Below are 18,979 nucleotides of genomic sequence, written 5' to 3'. Positions count from 1 at the left end.
TCTAGCATCTTTTTAGCATCTTCATCGATGAATTTTATATGAGCGTGGACCCCAAAAGATGACGTTCTTTTCTGGATCCTAAGCATGTCATTTTAACCAATGCGTTGACATGTCATTTCCACCAATGCTTTGGCATGTCATTTCCACCAATGATTTGACATGTCATTTTCACCAATGCTTTGACACGTCATTTTCACCCATGCTTTGACATGTCATTTTAACCAATGCTTTGGCATGTCATTTTCACCAACCCCTTGGCATGAAATTTTCATGTCTTGTTTGGAAAATAGAAATGCTGTATTGAAATATGGTTTTCATGAAAAACAAAACTCTTTATTAATTCAAACGAATTCATGAAATAGCTACAATTAATTTATCAGTTTAGTTTTTCAAAAGTTTACATCCAAAATTGCAATGTAATCACCACCGCTGCAACGCAAAAGATTACTTCCTCCGTTCTCCGCAACTGATATTCTTTCATCTTACAAAAGGTTTTTTCAATTATCTTCCCATCACCAGTTCAGATTTCGACATGGACTCCAAATGCACTCCTTCAAGTATTTTTATTTCGTAAATTACTTTTATTTTATAATTTTGTTATTTTATAACATTTTGGTAATTTATACTCTTTTGTTTAGCGACGGAAATATGTAGGGATCTACAACCCGGCTTGCTTTAGGGATCTCTAAGAACAAAATGTAACGAACGGGGAGGAGAGACTTTTTATGGAAAATACCATTTATGCTTAATTAATTTATTTTTAATTGTTTCTTTCCAAAAGTAGTTTCTTCTTTATTTTCAGATTCTTGTTCCTTTTCGTTTCGGACTTTTTTTTCAAATTCCAAGAAGCGAGATTTGATTGATTTCATTCTATGTCAGATTTAGAACAGACAAGGGAACTTTTAAAATAGCAATGTGTGCAGTCCGATTCTATTTTTAGCTAGATGGTTGGGACGTCATATAATACCCATTGTTTAGAAGTTTTAGTTGTTTGATATGCAGGAAATGTAAGACAACATCACGACGACAGTTCTAACAACTTTGGTCTGTTCCAGAAACTGCAAGAATGTACTTATTTTTACTACGATAACAATTTTTCCTTTATGTTATCGGAAAAATAGTAAAAATTAGTAGATTTTTACAGTACTGGAACATACCAAAATGAAAATAAACAGGTGTGTAAATAAAAACACAAACATCATCTCTATTGGATCGATGGAATGGGTACAAATGCTGATGAACAGATCGGATCATTCACGACTGCCTTTGCATTGGTTCAAATCCTAATGAAAAGATCGGATCTTTCACGACTTCCTTTGAACCAATGCAAAAGATGACATGAAATCACGTCATCGCAAAGAACCCCTTCCGTCAAATTTTGCTGGGTGTTAACTCTCTGTTCTTCATTGAGAATTTGCAAGTTTTTGCTGGAGAAGTGTTAATGACGTTTCGAAAATCAAGAAGTTTCTATCCAAAACCCATACACAGACCGAGCAAATGGTCAATGAAAATGGAAAAAAGATGGAAACAACAGAAGAAACCCTAGGCCTTCTCATGAGAACGCTTTTCCTGTCGAATACCACGGTTAGTACTGAGGCATCGACCGAGTGCGTTCACCCATCAGAAGATGCACCAAAAATTAACACCTTAATGGTCAGACAAGCCATTATGAGCTTCTCACCATACAAGGCAGCGGGGTCAGACCAGATCTTCCCGGTCGGGACCTTCAACGCTTGTGTAGACTTTGCTTATAATCCTATAGCCTGACAAGAGGCAAGGCTAATCTTTATCCCTAAACCAGGTAAGGCAAGTTATGCAAAATACCAAAATCTTATCGCCCCATAACTTTAACTTCTTTCTTACTCAAGACAATGGAACGGACGGTCGACACCATGATAAAGAGTAACATTTCCAACGATATGCTTAAATATAAACAACATGCGTACGTTAAAGGCAGATCAGTGGAAACCGCATTACATGAGGTAGTACACCATATAGAAAGAACCTTCGAAATGAAAATGTACACACTCGCTGTGTGCATCGCTTTTAATAACGTAAGCACCGAGACGCTAATCCACTCCTTAGACGAGTTTCAAGTGGACCGTACCTTATGGAACTGGATAAACCACATGATAAGGAGTAGATGGATAAGCTGCGGGCTACATAACGTTGAAATAAGGGACAAAGTTGGACAAGAGAGGGATTCTATCACCTCTGTTGTGGGTAACTACCATAAACAGTCTCTTAAGGACCTTAACCGAAGAAGAATTTGACCCAGTCTGTTACGCAGACGACGTTATAATACTTCTAAGGGGAAAGAATCCGAATTTAATTTGTAGGAGAGCGGAAACGACTCTCAAAATAGCATACAACTGGGCCAAACCGAGAGGTCGGAACGTTAACCCGGAAAAACATAACTATGTCTATTTACTAGGAAAACGAAGGTGAGGAACTTCGAGGAACCAGTTTTCCTAAATAAGACAATAAAGGACCTTAACCGAAGAAGAATTTAACTGTGTAACAGACTACACAGATGACGTTATAATACTTCTAAGGGGAAAGAATCCGAATTTCCTTTGTAGGAGAGCGGAAACGGCTCTCAAAATAGCATACAACTGGGCCAAACCGAGAGGTCTCAACGTTAACCCGGGAAAAAAAACATAACTATAGCTTTGTTCCAGAACTAAAAAGTTTTTACAAATTTTACGACTTTTACACATTTTACCCAAAAACCCGTTCCCGTACACAAAAAAGTTGTAAAATGTTTACTTCTCTTTAATAAAAATGGCGCTGAATGATGCTCTCTTTAAAAACTTTTTACTCGACAAATTTGAGCGTGTAAAAAATAGCAACATGGTTGCCGGCGTCTGATTGGCTGTTACGCCGAATTTGACATTTGTTCCAGCTTTTTTGACGTTTTTTTTTTTTCATTTTTGCGTTCCCGAACTTTTTGAAAAAACTTTTCTGTGAGAACAATTTTTTTCTCTTTCTCTCTTTAACACGTTTTACTATTAAATAGTACGGGAACAAAGCTTATGTCTATTTACTAGGAAAACGAAGGTGGGGAACTTCGAGGAATCAGTTTTCCTAAATAAGACAATACACATATCTCGTACAGTTAAATACCTAGGAGTAATTCTAGATAGAAAACTAAAATGGAAAGACCATATTCAGGAAAGGGCAAACAAAGCCCAAAGATGCTGGTCAACTTGTAGAAGGGCAATAAGCTCAAAATGGGGGTTCAATCCTTGGATGACACACTGGCTTTACAGAAGCGTAATTAGGCCGATCCTAACATATGCGTCTGTGGTATGGTGGACAGCCATGGACAAAAAATGCAATGTGATAATATTGCAAAAAGTCCAAAGAACATGTTGCCTAAGCATTAGCGGGGCAATGAGAACCACACCGACTAGGGCTTTAGAAACAATTTTGTTTGTGCACCCAATAGAAATTCAGGTAAGGTATGAAGCAGCCATCGCAGCCACAAGGCTAAAGGCGATGGGCGAGACATACCACCAAAGCATACTTAGGGTCATAACGGGAGAATCTATAAATCAAATAGTATCGAACCGTATACCTGAAACTAGTGAAGTAGCTTTGTGTGAAGTTTTAATACCAGACAGAGATCGATGTGGATCGATGGAGCTCCAGCACAGATTCCCGCTGGAAGCTACGGGTTTACGGATGGGGCTGTGCTAGAGGGGAGAATGGGACTGGGTCTCTATATCAGGGAACCAGATACAAGAATTTCCCTCCGACTGCCGGATCATAATACGATTCTTCAGGCGGAAATCCGAGCGATTACAGAGTGTCTGAACTTGTTTGACACTCACACAAAGCCTACGACTGCGAACATCCTAACAGACAGCAAAGCAACCACTGAGGCTATAACAACCAAGACAGTGAAATCTAAAATGGTATTGGAATGTATAAAGTTCATCAACAACATCTCTCAACATGGCACGGTAAACATTATATGGGTACCAAGGCATATTGGGATTAGGGGTAACGAAATAACAAACTCTCTGGCAAAACAAGCTATGGAGCAACCTACAGAAAGTCTACACAGAAAAAAATTCGCCGATAAAAAAATTATCATATTGACGAAATTCGATAAAATTATTTGATCACAAAGTAAAAATACAACTGATAAAATATTTCACATATTGACTAAAATATTTATCGATGTTTTATATTGAACTGATAAAATGAAATATGTGGAATATTTTGATAAATATTTTTGTCAATATGTGAAATATTTTATCAGTTGTATGTTGACTTTGTGATCAAATAATTTTATCGAAGTTTGGCAATATGACAATTTTTTTATCGCCGGAAAATCGATAAAATTTTGATTGAATTTTTATCAAATGGCTAAAATTTTTTTCTGTGTAGAAACTGCCAAGCCCTTAAAGGCGACGCGTCTAGAGCTAAAGGCATGAGTAAAAATACACACACATATCCCTCTGGAACAGTGAAGAGAAGGGAAAAACTCAAAAATCCTATTGGCAGACCCAGACGAGGACAAAACCAGGGAATTACTATTACTGAGTAAAAAAGACGTCAGTAGATTGACGGGCATCCTAACAGGACATCTGGGGCTACAAGCGCATCTGTACAAAATAGGCTGTGCAGAAAATAGTGAATGCAGAGCATGCAGAGAGGACGACGAAACTTTGGAACACTACCTCTGCCACGCTTCCACAAACCTGAGAACCCAGCTACTAGGGAACGACACCTTACAAGGACTCGACCAAATTAGGACAATCGAGTTCAAAAAGTTAGGAGACTATGTTAACAGGACAGAAATCAGGAAATGTCGCAAACATTACTGAGGGGTATTTTGCCACCGTTGAAAATTTTGGTGTTGACTGGGCGGTGAATCGAACCCATGACCTTCAGCGTGCAAGGCGGGTATGCATACCATTGCACCACGGTGGCACATATGAACTTACGGACAAAAATATTCAGATATCGCGCCCACCGATCGTATATCTTAGAGGTTTTGGATTAATATGTCAGGAAGCATCATATCTCTGTAAACAGATCCACAAGGAGTATCTTCGGTATAATATTCCAAAAGATCCTAAACTACACTTAAAAATGTTGAAATTTTGTGTGGGGGTGGGGTACCTGAATGAGCTGGCCGATATAGTCCATATTAGGATCAATGTCTCGCAGAAATAGTACGGATCTTCGAACTTAAACGATTGATCACCCGCTCTAGCCGGAAGTAAGTATGGACTTGCCCCTGAACAAAAGTATCACGTCGTAATTGGGGCAGCGAATGCAAGTTGTTGCAACAAAAATTAAAGGTTTTTGAGAGGAGCTCTTCAACTGCATTTCTCCGAAATTTAGTGTGGGAGGTACTCGAAGGAGTGGACCTATATAGTCCATATTCAAACTTGATCTATGTCTAGTAGACGTTTTACGATGTGGAAAGTTTGGACCAAATTGGTTACTGTAATTAGTAGACCTTTAAGATGCTCAATACGAGGGGCACTAAAAACCTTCTGCTCTAGGCAACTCGCAGTGTTGCCAGGTGTCATTTGACGTTTTTCTTGGAAAGTTTGACAGTTCTTAGCCTAGTAACTTGAAAAAATTACTTTGCGAAAAAAAAGAAATTTGCTTGTGAACATTTTCGTCCCATAATTTTTCACAAATTTCGACGTGGATAATCACGGCAAGAGTGCATCGATCAACCTAAATCTTTGTATGTCAATAAAGGACCATCCTATAGGACTATGAAAAACTGGTTCAATGAATTCAATCGCGGCGGACATTCGCTAAAAAACGAAGGTCGTAAGGGTCGTCCAAAAACGGCCGTTGTGTCAGAAAAAATTAAGCCGTGCGTGAACGTATAATCCAAGATCGCCAAGTTAATTACCGTGAGATATAGACATCTTTGGGCATTTATACCACCAACTAACATTCGATATTGCATGAACACCTGGTCGCAAAAATGGATTTTTCTCGCTAGATCCTGCAAAATTGGTCAATTGCTCAATTTTCTCGTGGTTTAGTGCAAAGAAATTGTGAATAAAAACAATCGCGGTGCTTCAAACGGCTTTTATAGGATCGTCACAGATGACGAATCTTGGATCTATGCTTCGAAAGCGAGCCAAATCCAACGAAAGTTGTTCATGGAAGAAGACCTTCGAAGCGGTAAAACTTGCCGTGTGCGACTCTACGGCTTCAGAAATGTAGGACGGTTAATTCTGAGTATTACACTGCAATTTGTTTGCCTAAAGTCTCCTGCGAAATTCGAAAAACGAACAAGAGAAGACGAATCGTTCTGCATCACGACAATGCGAGCTCTCAAACATCGATTCAAACCAACGCATGTTTGACCGGACAAAACGTGGAATTGATGGGCCATACGCCGTACAGCCCTGACTGGGGATCCAGTGACTTGATTTGATTTCAGAAAATCAAGAAAGAAAGGCGTGGTCAACCATTTTCTTCGCCAGAAGATGTTGTAGCGTTCAAAAACTATGTTTTGGATGTGTCTCAATCAAGCCACTGTAAACAACCTAACACATGGTCATATGTCAAACTGACATGAGTACGCAGAGGCTAAAAACTGTCAAACTTTCCAAAAAAAATTTAAAATTGCACCTGGCGACACTGCGAGTTGCCTAGGTCAGAAGGTTTTTTAGTACCCTCGTATAAATAGAATAACTTTATATGATTTCTTCAAGTGGATAGAAGACCTATGAGACTCAGAAGTTGATTGTGTTTTCGGCTTAACTTAATAATGACGATTCTTTAGCAATGGTGAAATGAATTACAGTATCACTTACACGAGATGAGCTAACTTATTTCCTCATTTTCCTATATTTTATTCCTATTCACATTCTGTACCTGTTACAACATCTCTGTTTAACACTTTTTTTCATTTTAATGCAATTACTCAGGGAAAAATGACAGGAAACGATTATTTTATTATTGGTATTTTTATTAAATAAATTATAAATTTGATGTAATTTGTAATTTTGCTTTTTGGGGGCAGAGGAGACTTTCCTACCAAAAATTATGGACATACTATCATACTATCAGTGGTAATCATAAATGTACGCTTTCCACTGTTTCTGTTTTTACATTGGGAAAAACTCGGAATTTAAAATATATTCCATTTAAAAGAATGTATTTGAAGACCCACAGGTTGCCCATCCACAGCCACTACATAATTTGTTTTATTTATGACAGAAGGTGACAGAATAAAATGTTTCACCACCCAACTTATTATCCTCGATTTAATTAAATTTTAATTATTTCATGAAAAAAGGGTTATAATTGCTTTGAAATTATTAAATAATGCAATGAAACATATTAAACAAATGTCAAATGGATGGATGGAGAAGATAATAAATAATTACATGTGTACATGAAATCGATACGGATATCACATATAAATAAGTCAACCCTGTGGCATGAAAACCCCATTCAGTTATTGGTAGTGAAGTGAAATGAAGGCGGAACTCAACAAATTAAATACGAAATCTCTGTTCAATACCCACTTCATGTGTTGGCGTATTTTGGGCATGATGCCTCCCCGGAATTACCGTCCACTATATTGGATATATTCGCTGATTGTTAATGTGACGGTGACAATTGGTTATCCGTTGCATTTGATCTTGGGTCTCTTCACAAGTACTTCAATGTATGAAGTTATCCAGAATTTGGCCATCACCCTGACTTGCACTGTGTGTTCGATGAAAACATTTGCCATATGGTGGAGATTTAAAGATGTCGATCGTATGTTTGATATTGTTAAGGGGCAAGATGAACACACAAGGCCTGGCGAACAGATGGAATATATGCAACAAAAGGTACATCCTCCCATTAAGTCTCTGCTCCGCTTGTTTTATGTGCTGTGCAGTATGGTGGCCCTAACCGCAGAAGTATCGCTTATATTCAATGGTTTACGTGGTTCCTGGTTGCTGATGTATAAATCCTACTTTCCCTTTGATCCATTCGGCTCAACGATGAATTACACCATTGCTCATATCTATCAATTTATTGGTTTGTGTTATACCGTTACGCAAAATTTGGTAAATGACACCTTTGCTGGCGCCCACTTATCGCTGTTGGGTGGTCAGGTACATTTGCTGGGAATGCGTGTTTCCAACATCGGACATGATCCTAAGAAATCGTTGGCTGAAAATAACAAGGATTTATTGGAATGTATTCACGATCATTTGGATTTGCTGGAGTAAGTAGATTTTGAAAGACGAATGTGGTTATGACAAAACGTGGTAGAACATGGTAATGAAATAAGTAAAAAGAATCAGAGGAAATCCGAAAACCCTCAGCCTGTGAGTTAAAAAAAACAATAACAGTAGGGATTGTCATTTGGGAGGATGAAACAGTGAGAGGTTGTCCTTTTTGCGGCTGATGTTGTATAAAGGTAAGGTCACATTAGGCAAATATTTGCTCCAGCGACCGACAGTGTGCGCTTACTGCGAGCAAGTCAGCGTAAAAAATGCATTGAATTTATGCTCACTTGCTCTCAGTAAGCGCACACTGCCGGCCGCTGGAGCAAATATTTGGCTAATGTGATCTTACCTTTAATCCAGTGTGAGGCATTGTAAGTGTCGTGGCTACTCTCGCTCACTTAGAGTCTACGCAAGTTGTGAGCGAGAGTAAATTTACGCTCACGAAACTCACAATGCCTCACATTGCTTTAATCGCACACACATATGTATGTAACTTTGGTAGCTCGTTCATAGCACTGGTTTCTTCAAGCAATGCTGATTGGAGATTCATCTATTTCAGCGTCAAGCACCACACTTTTCAATTGCATACTTTACGGGGTGTCATTGTGTGATTGCATGCTTTTTCAATGGGTTGAATTGTGTGTGTGGAGAGAGCAACGTTAAACGAGCTCTCTCTCTCTCGCCTGACGCTGATCTATTTTACAGTTAATCTTCAAGCATTTGAGCGTTTTTGGATACTCACTGAGAGCTTCATCAAAACCTTCAACAGAATTGACTATTGAACCAATGATCAGCCCATGAGTAAGAAATTAATGAACCGATTTTACGCAACCTCTTCCGGCTTTCAAGCATCAGAATAAACACAAGAATAGCTGGAATGGAATGAGAATTCCGGCATGCATTGCGGATGTTTCTGATTAGCTTAAACTGTATACAAGGGATCTTACTCCTCTCAGTGGAAGAATCAGGGATGCCATGTTAGTGATTTTCCTGCTACTTATGGTGATTTTTGACCTACAAAAACCACTATTTAAGAAGGAAAGCCAACTATTCCGAGGAAAAAACGCTACAGACCATAGGTCTGCTTCATGTCGTCTCTCCAGACCTATAGTCTATAACAATTTTTAACCCGGAACAGTTGGCATCCTGTTTTAGCATTGGATTCTTTATCTCCTCCCCAAGTACTGACGGCTTGGGTCTTGAGGATCGAGTTCCTACTTTTTATGTTATCACAGATAACCATGGCATAGGCGGACGACTTTTATATGCTATTGAAAGTGACCCCCGGGACATTGGGCTAATTAGTGATCGGAATTATTAATCGAGTGTGGCCGCTGACTTAGTTGCCGATATTTGCGTATTCCTCGAATGGAATAAATCAAGAAAATAAATGAGATAGGCATCTAGCCCGACACAAATGTTATCAAACGGTAGAACCTAATGCCATGAGCGTAAAATCATCCGCGTACCAGATTATCTCAATTGCAATGGGAGGGCGAGGAACAGCAAAAAAGGTAGAGGTAAAACGGTTCAGAGATATCACTCCTGCTTGGGGAACTCCTGATTTCACTCTGTGATTTGGACTTCTTGCTTCTGAATTCCACTTTCAACTGGCGATCACACATATAGTTATTGGTGACCTAACGTTTCAACTAACAAGACCGGACGGCAGTATGTTTGACATTCTCGAACAGTTTGGCCTGGCTGACCTGACCGTATCAAATGCTTAGTCATGTTTGGAAATGGGACGCAGTGGTATTGTGGTCCGATGCTGCTTTCGGAACCCGTGTTAATGACGCTTCAGGAACCTTTGATACTGGTGATAAAACTGAGATCGGCCTATATGATTCACTTTTGCTGATATCCTTGCCAGTCTTCAGTAGCGAAAGCACTGTGCCCATATTAAAGGCTTCATCAAGTCCAATAGTTTTGAATGATTTCACACCTCAAATAACCTCTCCGACATCCTCCATCCTCCATCCTCCATCTAACCTATTGCCGTTCCCTCTAGTCTGGAAGAGATCGCAAACGATCTATAGGAGCACCCTTTGTGAAAGAAGATCCCTTACTTTCAGAAAGGGTGTACAGAAGCACCCATTCTTTCCCAAAGGGTGTACAGAAGCACCCATTCTTTCCGAAAAAAGTGTACAGAAGCACCCTTTTTCCGAAAGGGTGTACAGAAGCACCCTTTCTGAAAAAAGGGCGTTCAGAAGCACCCGTTCCTACCGAGAAAAGGTGTACAGAAGAACCCTTTGCTGCCGATATGCTGTACAGATGAACCCTTTCTTTCCGAAAGGGTGTAGGCAAGCACCCTTTCTTTCCGAAAGGGTGGATGCCAGCACCCTTTCTTTCCGAAAGGGTGTACGCAAGCACCCCATATTTCCGTTTCAGAAAGAGTGTAGAGAAGCACCCCTACTTTTAGAAATAGGACGCAGAAGCACCCATTATTTCCCAAAGGGTGTACAGAAGCACCCATTCTTTCCCAAAGGGTGTACAGAAGCACCCATTCTTTCCCAAAGGTTGTACAGAACCACCCATTCTTTCCCAAAGGGTGTACAGAAGCACACATTCTTTCCGAAAGGGTGTAAAGAAGCACCCTTTCTTTCCGAAAGGGTGTACAGAAGCACCCATTCTTTCCGAAAAAGTGTACAGAAGCACCCTTTTTTTCCGAAAGGGAGTACAGAAGCATCCTTTCTTTCCGAAGCACCCTTTCTTCCGAAAGGGTGTTCAGAAGCACCCGTTCCTACCGAGAAAAGGTGTACAGAAGCATCCTTTCTTTCCGAAGCACCCTTTCTTCCGAAAGGGTGTTCAGAAGCACCCGTTCCTACCGAGAAAAGGTGTACGGAAGCACCCTTCTTTCCGAAAGGGTGTAAAGAAGCACCCTTCTTTCCGAAAGGGTGTAAAGAAGCACCCTTTCTTTCCGAAAGGGTGTAAAGAAGCACCCTTTCTTTCCGAAAGGGTGTAAAGAAGTACCCTTTCTTTCCGAAAGGGTGTAAAGAAGCACACTTTCTTTCCGAAAGGGTGTAAAGAAGCACCCTTTCTTTACGAAAGGGTGTAAAGAAGCACCCTTTCTTTCCGAAAGGGTGTAAAGAAGCACCCTTTCTTTCCGAAAGGGTGTAAAGAAGCACCCTTTCTTTCCGAAAGGGTGTAAAGAAGCACCCTTTCTTTCCGAAAGGGTGTAAAGAAGCACACTTTCTTTCCGAAAGGGTGTAAAGAAGCACCCTTTCTTTCCGAAAGGGTGTACAGAAGGCACCCTCTCTTTCCGAAAGGGTGTACAGAAGGCACCCTCTCTTTCCGAAAGGGTGTACAGAAGGCAACCTCTCTTTCCGAAAGGGTGTAAAGAAGCACCCTTTCTTTCCGAAAGGGTGTAAAGAAGCACCCTTTCTTTCCGAAAGGGTGTAAAGAAGCACCCTTTCTTTCCGAAAGGGTGTAAAGAAGCACCCTTTCTTTCCGAAAGGGTGTAAAGAAGCACCCTTTCTTTCCGAAAGGGTGTAAAGAAGCACCCTTTCTTTCCGAAAGGGTGTAAAGAAGCACCCTTTCTTTCCGAAAGGGTGTAAAGAAGCACCCTTTCTTTCCGAAAGGGTGTAAAGAAGCACCCTTTCTTTCCGAAAGGGTGTAAAGAAGCACCCTTTCTTTCCGAAAGGGTGTAAAGAAGCACCCTTTCTTTCCGAAAGGGTGTAAAGAAGCACCCTTTCTTTCCGAAAGGGTGTAAAGAAGCACCCTTTCTTTCCGAAAGGGTGTAAAGAAGCACCCTTTCTTTCCGAAAGGGTGTAAAGAAGCACACTTTCTTTCCGAAAGGGTGTAAAGAAGCACCCTTTCTTTCCGAAAGGGTGTACAGAAGGCACCCTCTCTTTCCGAAAGGGTGTACAGAAGGCACCCTCTCTTTCCGAAAGGGTGTACAGAAGGCACCCTCTCTTTCCGAAAGGGTGTACAGAAGGCACCCTCTCTTTCCGAAAGGGTGTACAGAAGCACCCTTTCTTTCCAAAAGGGTGTACAGAGGCATCCTTTCGTTCCGAAACAGTGTACAGAAGCTCCCTTTTTCCGAAAGGGTGTACAGAAGCACCCTTTCGTTCCGAAAAAGTGTACAGAAGCTCCCTTTCTTTTCGAAAGGGTGTACAGAAGGCAACCTCTCTTTCCGAAAGGGTGTACAGAAGGCACCCCCTCTTTCTGAAAGGGTGTGCAGAGGCACCTTTTCTTTCCGAAAGAGTGTACAGAATCATCCTTTCTTTCCGAAAGGGTGTACAGAAGCACCCTTTCTTTCCGCAAGGGTGAACAGAAGCACACTTCTTTTCCGAAAGGGTTTACAGAAGCACCCTTTCTTTGCAAAAATGTTACCAAAGGTCGAACCTGGTGCCATGAGCGTAAAATCTTTCGCGTGGAAGCAGAAGCACCCTGTCTCACCGAAAGGGTGCACCTAAGCACCCTTTCTCATCGAAAGGGTGTACATAAGCACCATTTCTTACCACAAGGATGTACAAAAGCACCCTTTCTTACCGAAGGGTGTACATAAGCAGAATTTCCTATCACAAGTATGTACAGAAGCACCCTTTCTTATCGAAGGGTGTACAGAAACACCCTTTCTTACCGAAAGGGTGTACAGAAACACCCTTTCTTACCGAAAGGGTCTATAGAAGCACCCTTTCCTTCAGAAAGGGTCTATAGAAGCACTCTTTCCCTTAGAAAGAGTTTAAAGAAGCACCCTTTCCTTCAAAAAAGGTCTATAGAAGCACCCTTTTCTTTAGAAAGGGTCTATAGAAGCACCCTTTTCTTTAGAAAGGGTCTATAGAAGCACCCTTTTCTTTAGAAAGGGTCTATAGAAGCACCCTTTTCTTTAGAAAGGGTCTATAGAAGCACCCTTTTCTTTAGAAAGGGTCTATAGAAGCACTCTTTTCTTTAGAAAGGGTCTATAGAAGCACTCTTTTCTTTAGAAAGGGTCTATAGAAGCACCCTTTTCTTTAGAAAGGGTCTATAGAAGCACCCTTTTCTTTAGAAAGGGTCTATAGAAGCACCCTTCCCTTCAAAAAGAGTTTAAAGAAGCACCCTTTTCTTCAGGAAGGGTCTATAGAAGCACCCTTTTCTTCTAAATAGGTCTATAGAAGCACCCTTTATTTCAGAAATTGTCTATAGAAGCACCCTTTCTTTTAGAAAGAGCCTTAAGAAGCACCCTTTATTTCATAAATTGTCTGTAAAAGCGCGCTTTCTTTCAGAAAGGTTCTATGGAATTACCTTTTCTTTCAGAGAGAATCTATGGTATCACCTTTTCTATAAAAGTACCTTTTCTTTCAGAAAGGGTCTGTAGAAGCGCACTTTCTTTCAGAAAGGGTCTGTAGAATAGAACCGCCCTTTCTTTCAGAAAAAGTCTAAATAAGTTTTTGCAGGGGCTGACGGATTCGTTTGGACCAAATGGGTGTGTCCATTCGACAGTTAACAGGGATAATTCGACTCACATTTTTGATTGTTTCAAAGTGTTACCGTAAGGGCTTAAGGGGGTAATTACTAAATTATAACCCTATTCATCTTTCAGAAATAAAACAAAAGTTACAATTGGAATTTTTACTGTTTCCTTCCTTCCTTGCAGATATCATCGCAAAGTCGAGGATGTCGTATCCCTCTATATGTTCTTTCAGATACTCTTCTCCAGCATGAATATGTGTGTGGTTCTGGTGTTTATGCTGCTCTTCGTGAAGGATCCGTTTACCATGATCTATTATTGTTTCTATTTTGTTGGCATGATATTTGAGGTATTACCTAGCTGTTATTATGGCACCATTCTGGAGGATGAATTTCAAGAATTAGCCTATTCATTGTTCAAATGTAATTGGCCCGATCAAGATTTTACATTTAAGAAAAATCTACGTATTTTCGTTGAGCAATCATCGCGTAGAACTTATGTCACCGCTTGGTTATTTCGCATTAATAACAATTCATTTTTAACAGCTGTCAAAAGTTCATATTCGATTTTTTCACTTATAATGAATATGCGATAAAATTGGAGGACTTTTTGGATGTAACAACGAGATATCGAATGGAATCAAATTGCACGCCAGGTTTACAGCGTTATTATACCACAAAAATGGAATTAAACGAAATATTCTCTATGTGAAATTAAATATTCTATTCGAAAATAAAAACAAGTTAATAAACTACCCAATAGTGTTGTTTTTTATGCTTAGGGAAATTGTATAATATTGACAATAATATTACATAACCCAATAATTATTGTTTTTTCGGGTCTTTTTGAAATCGGATGCCTTTCTATGCTTTAGGTCGTCTATTTGTTGAATATTTTGTAAATCCTTTTCATTTGTTGGGCTTTTGCCTATTGTATGTCATCCCATTATTGCTGTTGAATACAATGGTTTATTTGTGATAATGGGTTTTCAATATTTTAAATGCAATTTCCATGTAAATTGAACATTAATTCCCCTGTTGTAATTTAGAATTATTTATTTCGAAATTCACTATTTTGTTTGTGTGCACCCGTGTGTGTGTGTAATTCTGCATTCAAAAATGGTATAAATTACATGCAATTTTTTTGGACATTATTGCCCATAATCAATAATGAATAGTTAGTTAATAATACAGTGCAATTTTTTTCCTATAATAAATCATGTTGTTGGGTTTTAGTTGTTGCTTTTTTGTCATTACACTTTAAAAGTTCAATAAACCCGAACTGACTGACCGACAATCATCAACACCGACCCCCAACTATGACAATCTCACTTTGAGAAGACCTAGCCAACCAACATTGCAGGGACCCATGTGTAATGCCCGCGGATGTGACTGGCGACTTCACCGTTGACGCTGTAATTCAAATTGCAAACAATTTAAACATAAATAATAAATTAATTTAAGTCATTTCATTCACTCAGTGACAGTTTGCAATAACAACAAGAACAGAGAAAAAGCCTTTTGTGGACAGTTGAAATAAAAATATCACTTACTTTGGCACTAGGTCACCCTACCATTAGGTGGATAGTTTCAAACGCGTATATAGCTAAGAGGATTTATAAAAGCAATATTTCTTTCAAAAAGGGTCTATAGAAGCACTTTTTCATTCAGAAAGGGTCTAAAGAAGCAACCTTTCTTTCAAAAATTGTCTAAAGAAGCAACCATTCTTTCAAAAAGGGTAAACAGAAGCACCCCTTTCTTTCAGAAAGGGCCTAAAGAAGAACCCCTTTCAGAAAGGGCCTAACGAAGCACCCCTTTCTTTCAGAAAGTGCCTAAATAAGCACCCCTTTCTTTCAGAAAGGGCCTAAAAAGCACCCCCTTCTTTCAGAAAGGGCCTAAAGAAGCACCCTTTCTTTCAGAAAGAGCCTAAAGAAGCAGCCTTTCTTTCAGAAAGCGCCTAAAGAAGCACCCTTTCATTCAGAAAGGACCTAAAGAAGCATCCTTTCTTTCAGAAAGGGCCTAAAGAATCACCCTGTCTTTCAGAAACAGCCTAAAGAAAGGGTGTAAAGAAGCACCCTTTTTCAGAAAGGGTGTAAAGAAGCATCCCCCTCTTTCAGAAAGGGCCTGAAGAAGCACCCCTTCTCTCAGAAAGGGTCTAAAGAAGCACCCCCTTCTTTCAGAAAGGGTGTAAAGAAGCACCCCTTTCTTTCAGAAAGGGTGTAAAGAAGCATCCCCCTCTTTCAGAAAGGGCCTGAAGAAGCACCCCTTCTCTCAGAAAGGGTCTAAAGAAGCACCCCCTTCTTTCAGAAAGGGTCTATTAAAGCAACCCCTTCTTTCAGAAAGGGTCTACAGAAGCACCCTTTATTTCAGAAAGGGCCTAAGGAGCAGCCTTTCTTTCAGAAAGAGCCTAAATAAGCACCCTTTTTTCAGAAAGGGCCTGAAGAAGCACCCCTTCTTTCAAAAAGGGTCTAATGAAGCACACTTTATTTCAGAAAGGGCCTAAGGGGCAGCCTTTCTTTCAGAAAGAGCCTAAATAAGCACCCTTTTTTCAGAAAGCACCCTTTATTTCAGAGAGCGTCTAAAGAAGCACTCTTTATTTCAGAGAGGGTCTAAAGAAGCACCCTTTCTTTCAGAAAGGGCCTAAAGAAGCCCCCTTTCTTCCAAGAAGGATCTGTAAAAGCACAATTTCTTTCAGAAAGGGTCTATAGCAGCATCCTTTCATTTAGAAAGGGTCTATAGCAGCATCCTTTCATTTAGAAAGGGTCTATAGCAGCATCCTTTCATTTAGAAAGGGTCTATAGGAGCACCCTTTCTTTTAGAAAGGGTCTATAGGAGCACCCTTTCCTTTAGAAAGGGTCTATAGGAGCACCCTTTATTTTAGAAAGGGTCTATAGGAGCACCCTTTCTTTTAGAAAGCGTCTGTAGGAGCACCGTTTCTTTTAGAACGAGTCTTTAGGAGCACCCTTTCTTTTAGAAAGGGTCTATAGGAGCACCCTTTCTTTTAGAAAGGGTCTATAGGAGCACCCTTTCTTTTAGAACGGGTCTATAGGAGCACCCTTTCTTTTAGAACGGGTCTTTAGGAGCACCCTTTCTTTTAGAAAGGGTCTATAGGAGCACCCTTTCTTTTAGAAAGGGTCTGTAGGAGCACCCTTTCATTTAGAAAGGGTCTATAGGTGACCCCTTTCATTTTGAAAGGGTCTTTAGGAGCACCCTTTCTTTTAGAAAGGGTCTATAGGAGCACCCTTTCCTTTAGGAGCACCCTTTCTTTTAGAAAGGGTCTATAGGAGCAACCTGTCTTTTAGAAAGGGTCTATAGGAGCACCCTTTCTTTTAGAAAGGGCCTATAGGAGCACCCTTTCTTTTAGGAGTACCCTTTCTTTTAGAAAGGGTCTATAGGAGCACCCTTTCTTTTAGAAAGGGTCTATAGGAGCACCCTTTATTTTAGAAAGGGTCTATAGGAGCACCCTTTCTTTTAGAAAGGGTCTATAGGAGCACCCTTCCTTTTAGAAAGGATCTATAGGAGCACCCTTTCTTTTAGAAAGGGTCTACAGGAGCACACTTTCTTTTAGAAAGGTTCTATAGGAGCACCCTTTCTTTTAGAAAGGGTCTGTAGGAGCACCCTTTCTTTTAGAAAGGGTATGTAGGAGCACCCTTTCTTTTAGAAAGGGTCTATATGAGAACCCTTTCTTTTAGAAAGGGTCTATAGGAGCACCCTTTCTTTTAGAAAGGGTCTATAGGAGCACCCTTTCTTTTAGAAAGGGTCTATAGGAGCACCCTTTCTTTTAGAAAGGGTCTATAGGAGCACCCTTTCTTTTAGAAAGGGTCCATAGGAGCACCCTTTCTTTTAGAAAGCGTCTATAGGAGCACCCTTTCTTTTAGAAAGGGTAAATAGGGTCTATAGGAGCACCCTTTCTTTTAGAAAGGGTCTATAGGAGCACCCTTTCTTTTAGAAAGGGTCTATAGGAGCACCCTTTATTTTAGAAAGGGTCTATAGGAGCACCCTTTATTTTAGAAAGGGTCTATAGGAGCACCCTTTATTTTAGAAAGGGTCTATATTTCTATTTCTTTCAGAAAGGGTGTAAAGAAGCACCCTCTTCTTTCAGAAAGGGTGTAAAGAAGCACCCTCTTCTTTCAGAAAGGGTGTAAAGAAGCACCCTCTTCTTTCAGAAAGGGTGTAAAGAAGCACCCTCTTCTTTCAAAAAGAGTGTAAAGAAGCACCCTCTTCATTCAGAAAGGGCCGAAAGAAGCACCCCTTCTTTCAGAAAGGGCCTAAAAAAGCACACCTTTCTTTAAAGAGAGCCTAAAGAAGCATCCTTTTTTCAGAAAGCGCCTAAAGAAGCACCCTTTCTTTCAGAAAGTTTTTTATCCACGTTTTTTATATTTTGGCATATAACAGCCAAATCATTGAGATTTTCGATCCGACACTCAGACAAAAATTTTAGCCAAGACAATATTAAAGAACTCTCTAGTACATCGCAAAAGCATTGGAACGCTCCTTCAGGCAGTTTTGGCTTTGTGGATAAAAAAAACGTCAAGTCAGAATCAGGTGATTCGATTTTCACTGTAGACCTATGGTCTAGAGGGCTTTTTTTCTCAGTACAATCCCAGGAATCAGGAAGGCGAAGGTCCCTTTAAGGTGTTTAAATCGTCCCACCCTAATATAGAAGCAACCTTTTCTTCAGAAAGTGTCAATAGAAGCAATCTTTCTTTCCGAACGGGTACATAGAATCAACCTTTCTTTCCGAACGGGTACATAGAATCAACCTTTATTTTTGAAAGGTTACAAAGAACCAACCTTTATTTCGGAAAGGGTATACATATAGAAGCGTATTAACGGTACACAGAAGCCCCCCATTCTTTCAGAAAGGGACAATAGAAGCACCCCTTACTTTCAGAAAGGGACAATAGAAGCACCCCTTACTTTCAGAAAGGGACAATAGAAGCACCCCTTACTTTCAGAAAGGGACAATAGAAGCACCCCTTACTTTCAGAAAGGGACAATAGAAGCACTCCTTACTTTCAGAAAGGGACAATAGAAGCACCCCTTACTTTCAGAAAGGGACAATAGAAGCACCCCTTACTTTCAGAAAGGGACAATAGAAGCACCCTTTCAGAAAGTTTCTATATAGAAGCACCATTTCTTTCAGAAAGGGTCAATAGAAGCTCTCTTTCAGAAAGGGTTTATAGAAGAACCTTTCTTTTCATTTAATCTTCAAATAGGGCTCTTATAAGTGGTCTCAAATTCTTCATTGAGTAACAGTTTAAGATAAAAAAAGTATATTTTCTCTTTTGCACAAAGAAGCGGTAAGAAACAAGTCACACAAAGTAGAAACACCGCATTAAAGAGAGACAAAACAAAAGCAAATG

General features: G+C 39.9%; 2 protein-coding genes across 21 annotated transcripts in view; both read left to right on the top strand.

Moving 5' to 3' along the window:
- Window positions 1-18,979, top strand: part of Lasp (LIM and SH3 domain protein Lasp) — a 333,829-nt gene that overhangs the window by 249,633 nt on the left and 65,217 nt on the right. The gene's annotated exons all lie outside the window — the stretch shown is intronic.
- LOC141401260 (odorant receptor 59a-like) lies at window positions 7,458-14,363 on the top strand. The gene is made up of 2 exons (XM_073981339.1): window positions 7,458-8,218; window positions 13,801-14,363. The coding sequence occupies exons 1-2, from the start codon at window positions 7,473-7,475 to the stop codon at window positions 14,207-14,209; spliced, it is 1,155 nt and encodes a 384-aa protein (XP_073837440.1). The 5' UTR covers window positions 7,458-7,472; the 3' UTR covers window positions 14,210-14,363.

Source organism: Musca autumnalis, unplaced genomic scaffold, assembly GCF_047663935.1.
Source record: "Musca autumnalis isolate F117 unplaced genomic scaffold, ASM4766393v1 scaffold_4, whole genome shotgun sequence".
NCBI lineage: Eukaryota > Metazoa > Arthropoda > Insecta > Diptera > Muscidae > Musca > Musca autumnalis.
The sequence above is the reverse complement of the archived record's forward strand: the minus strand, read 5'-3'. Positions and strand labels throughout refer to the sequence as shown.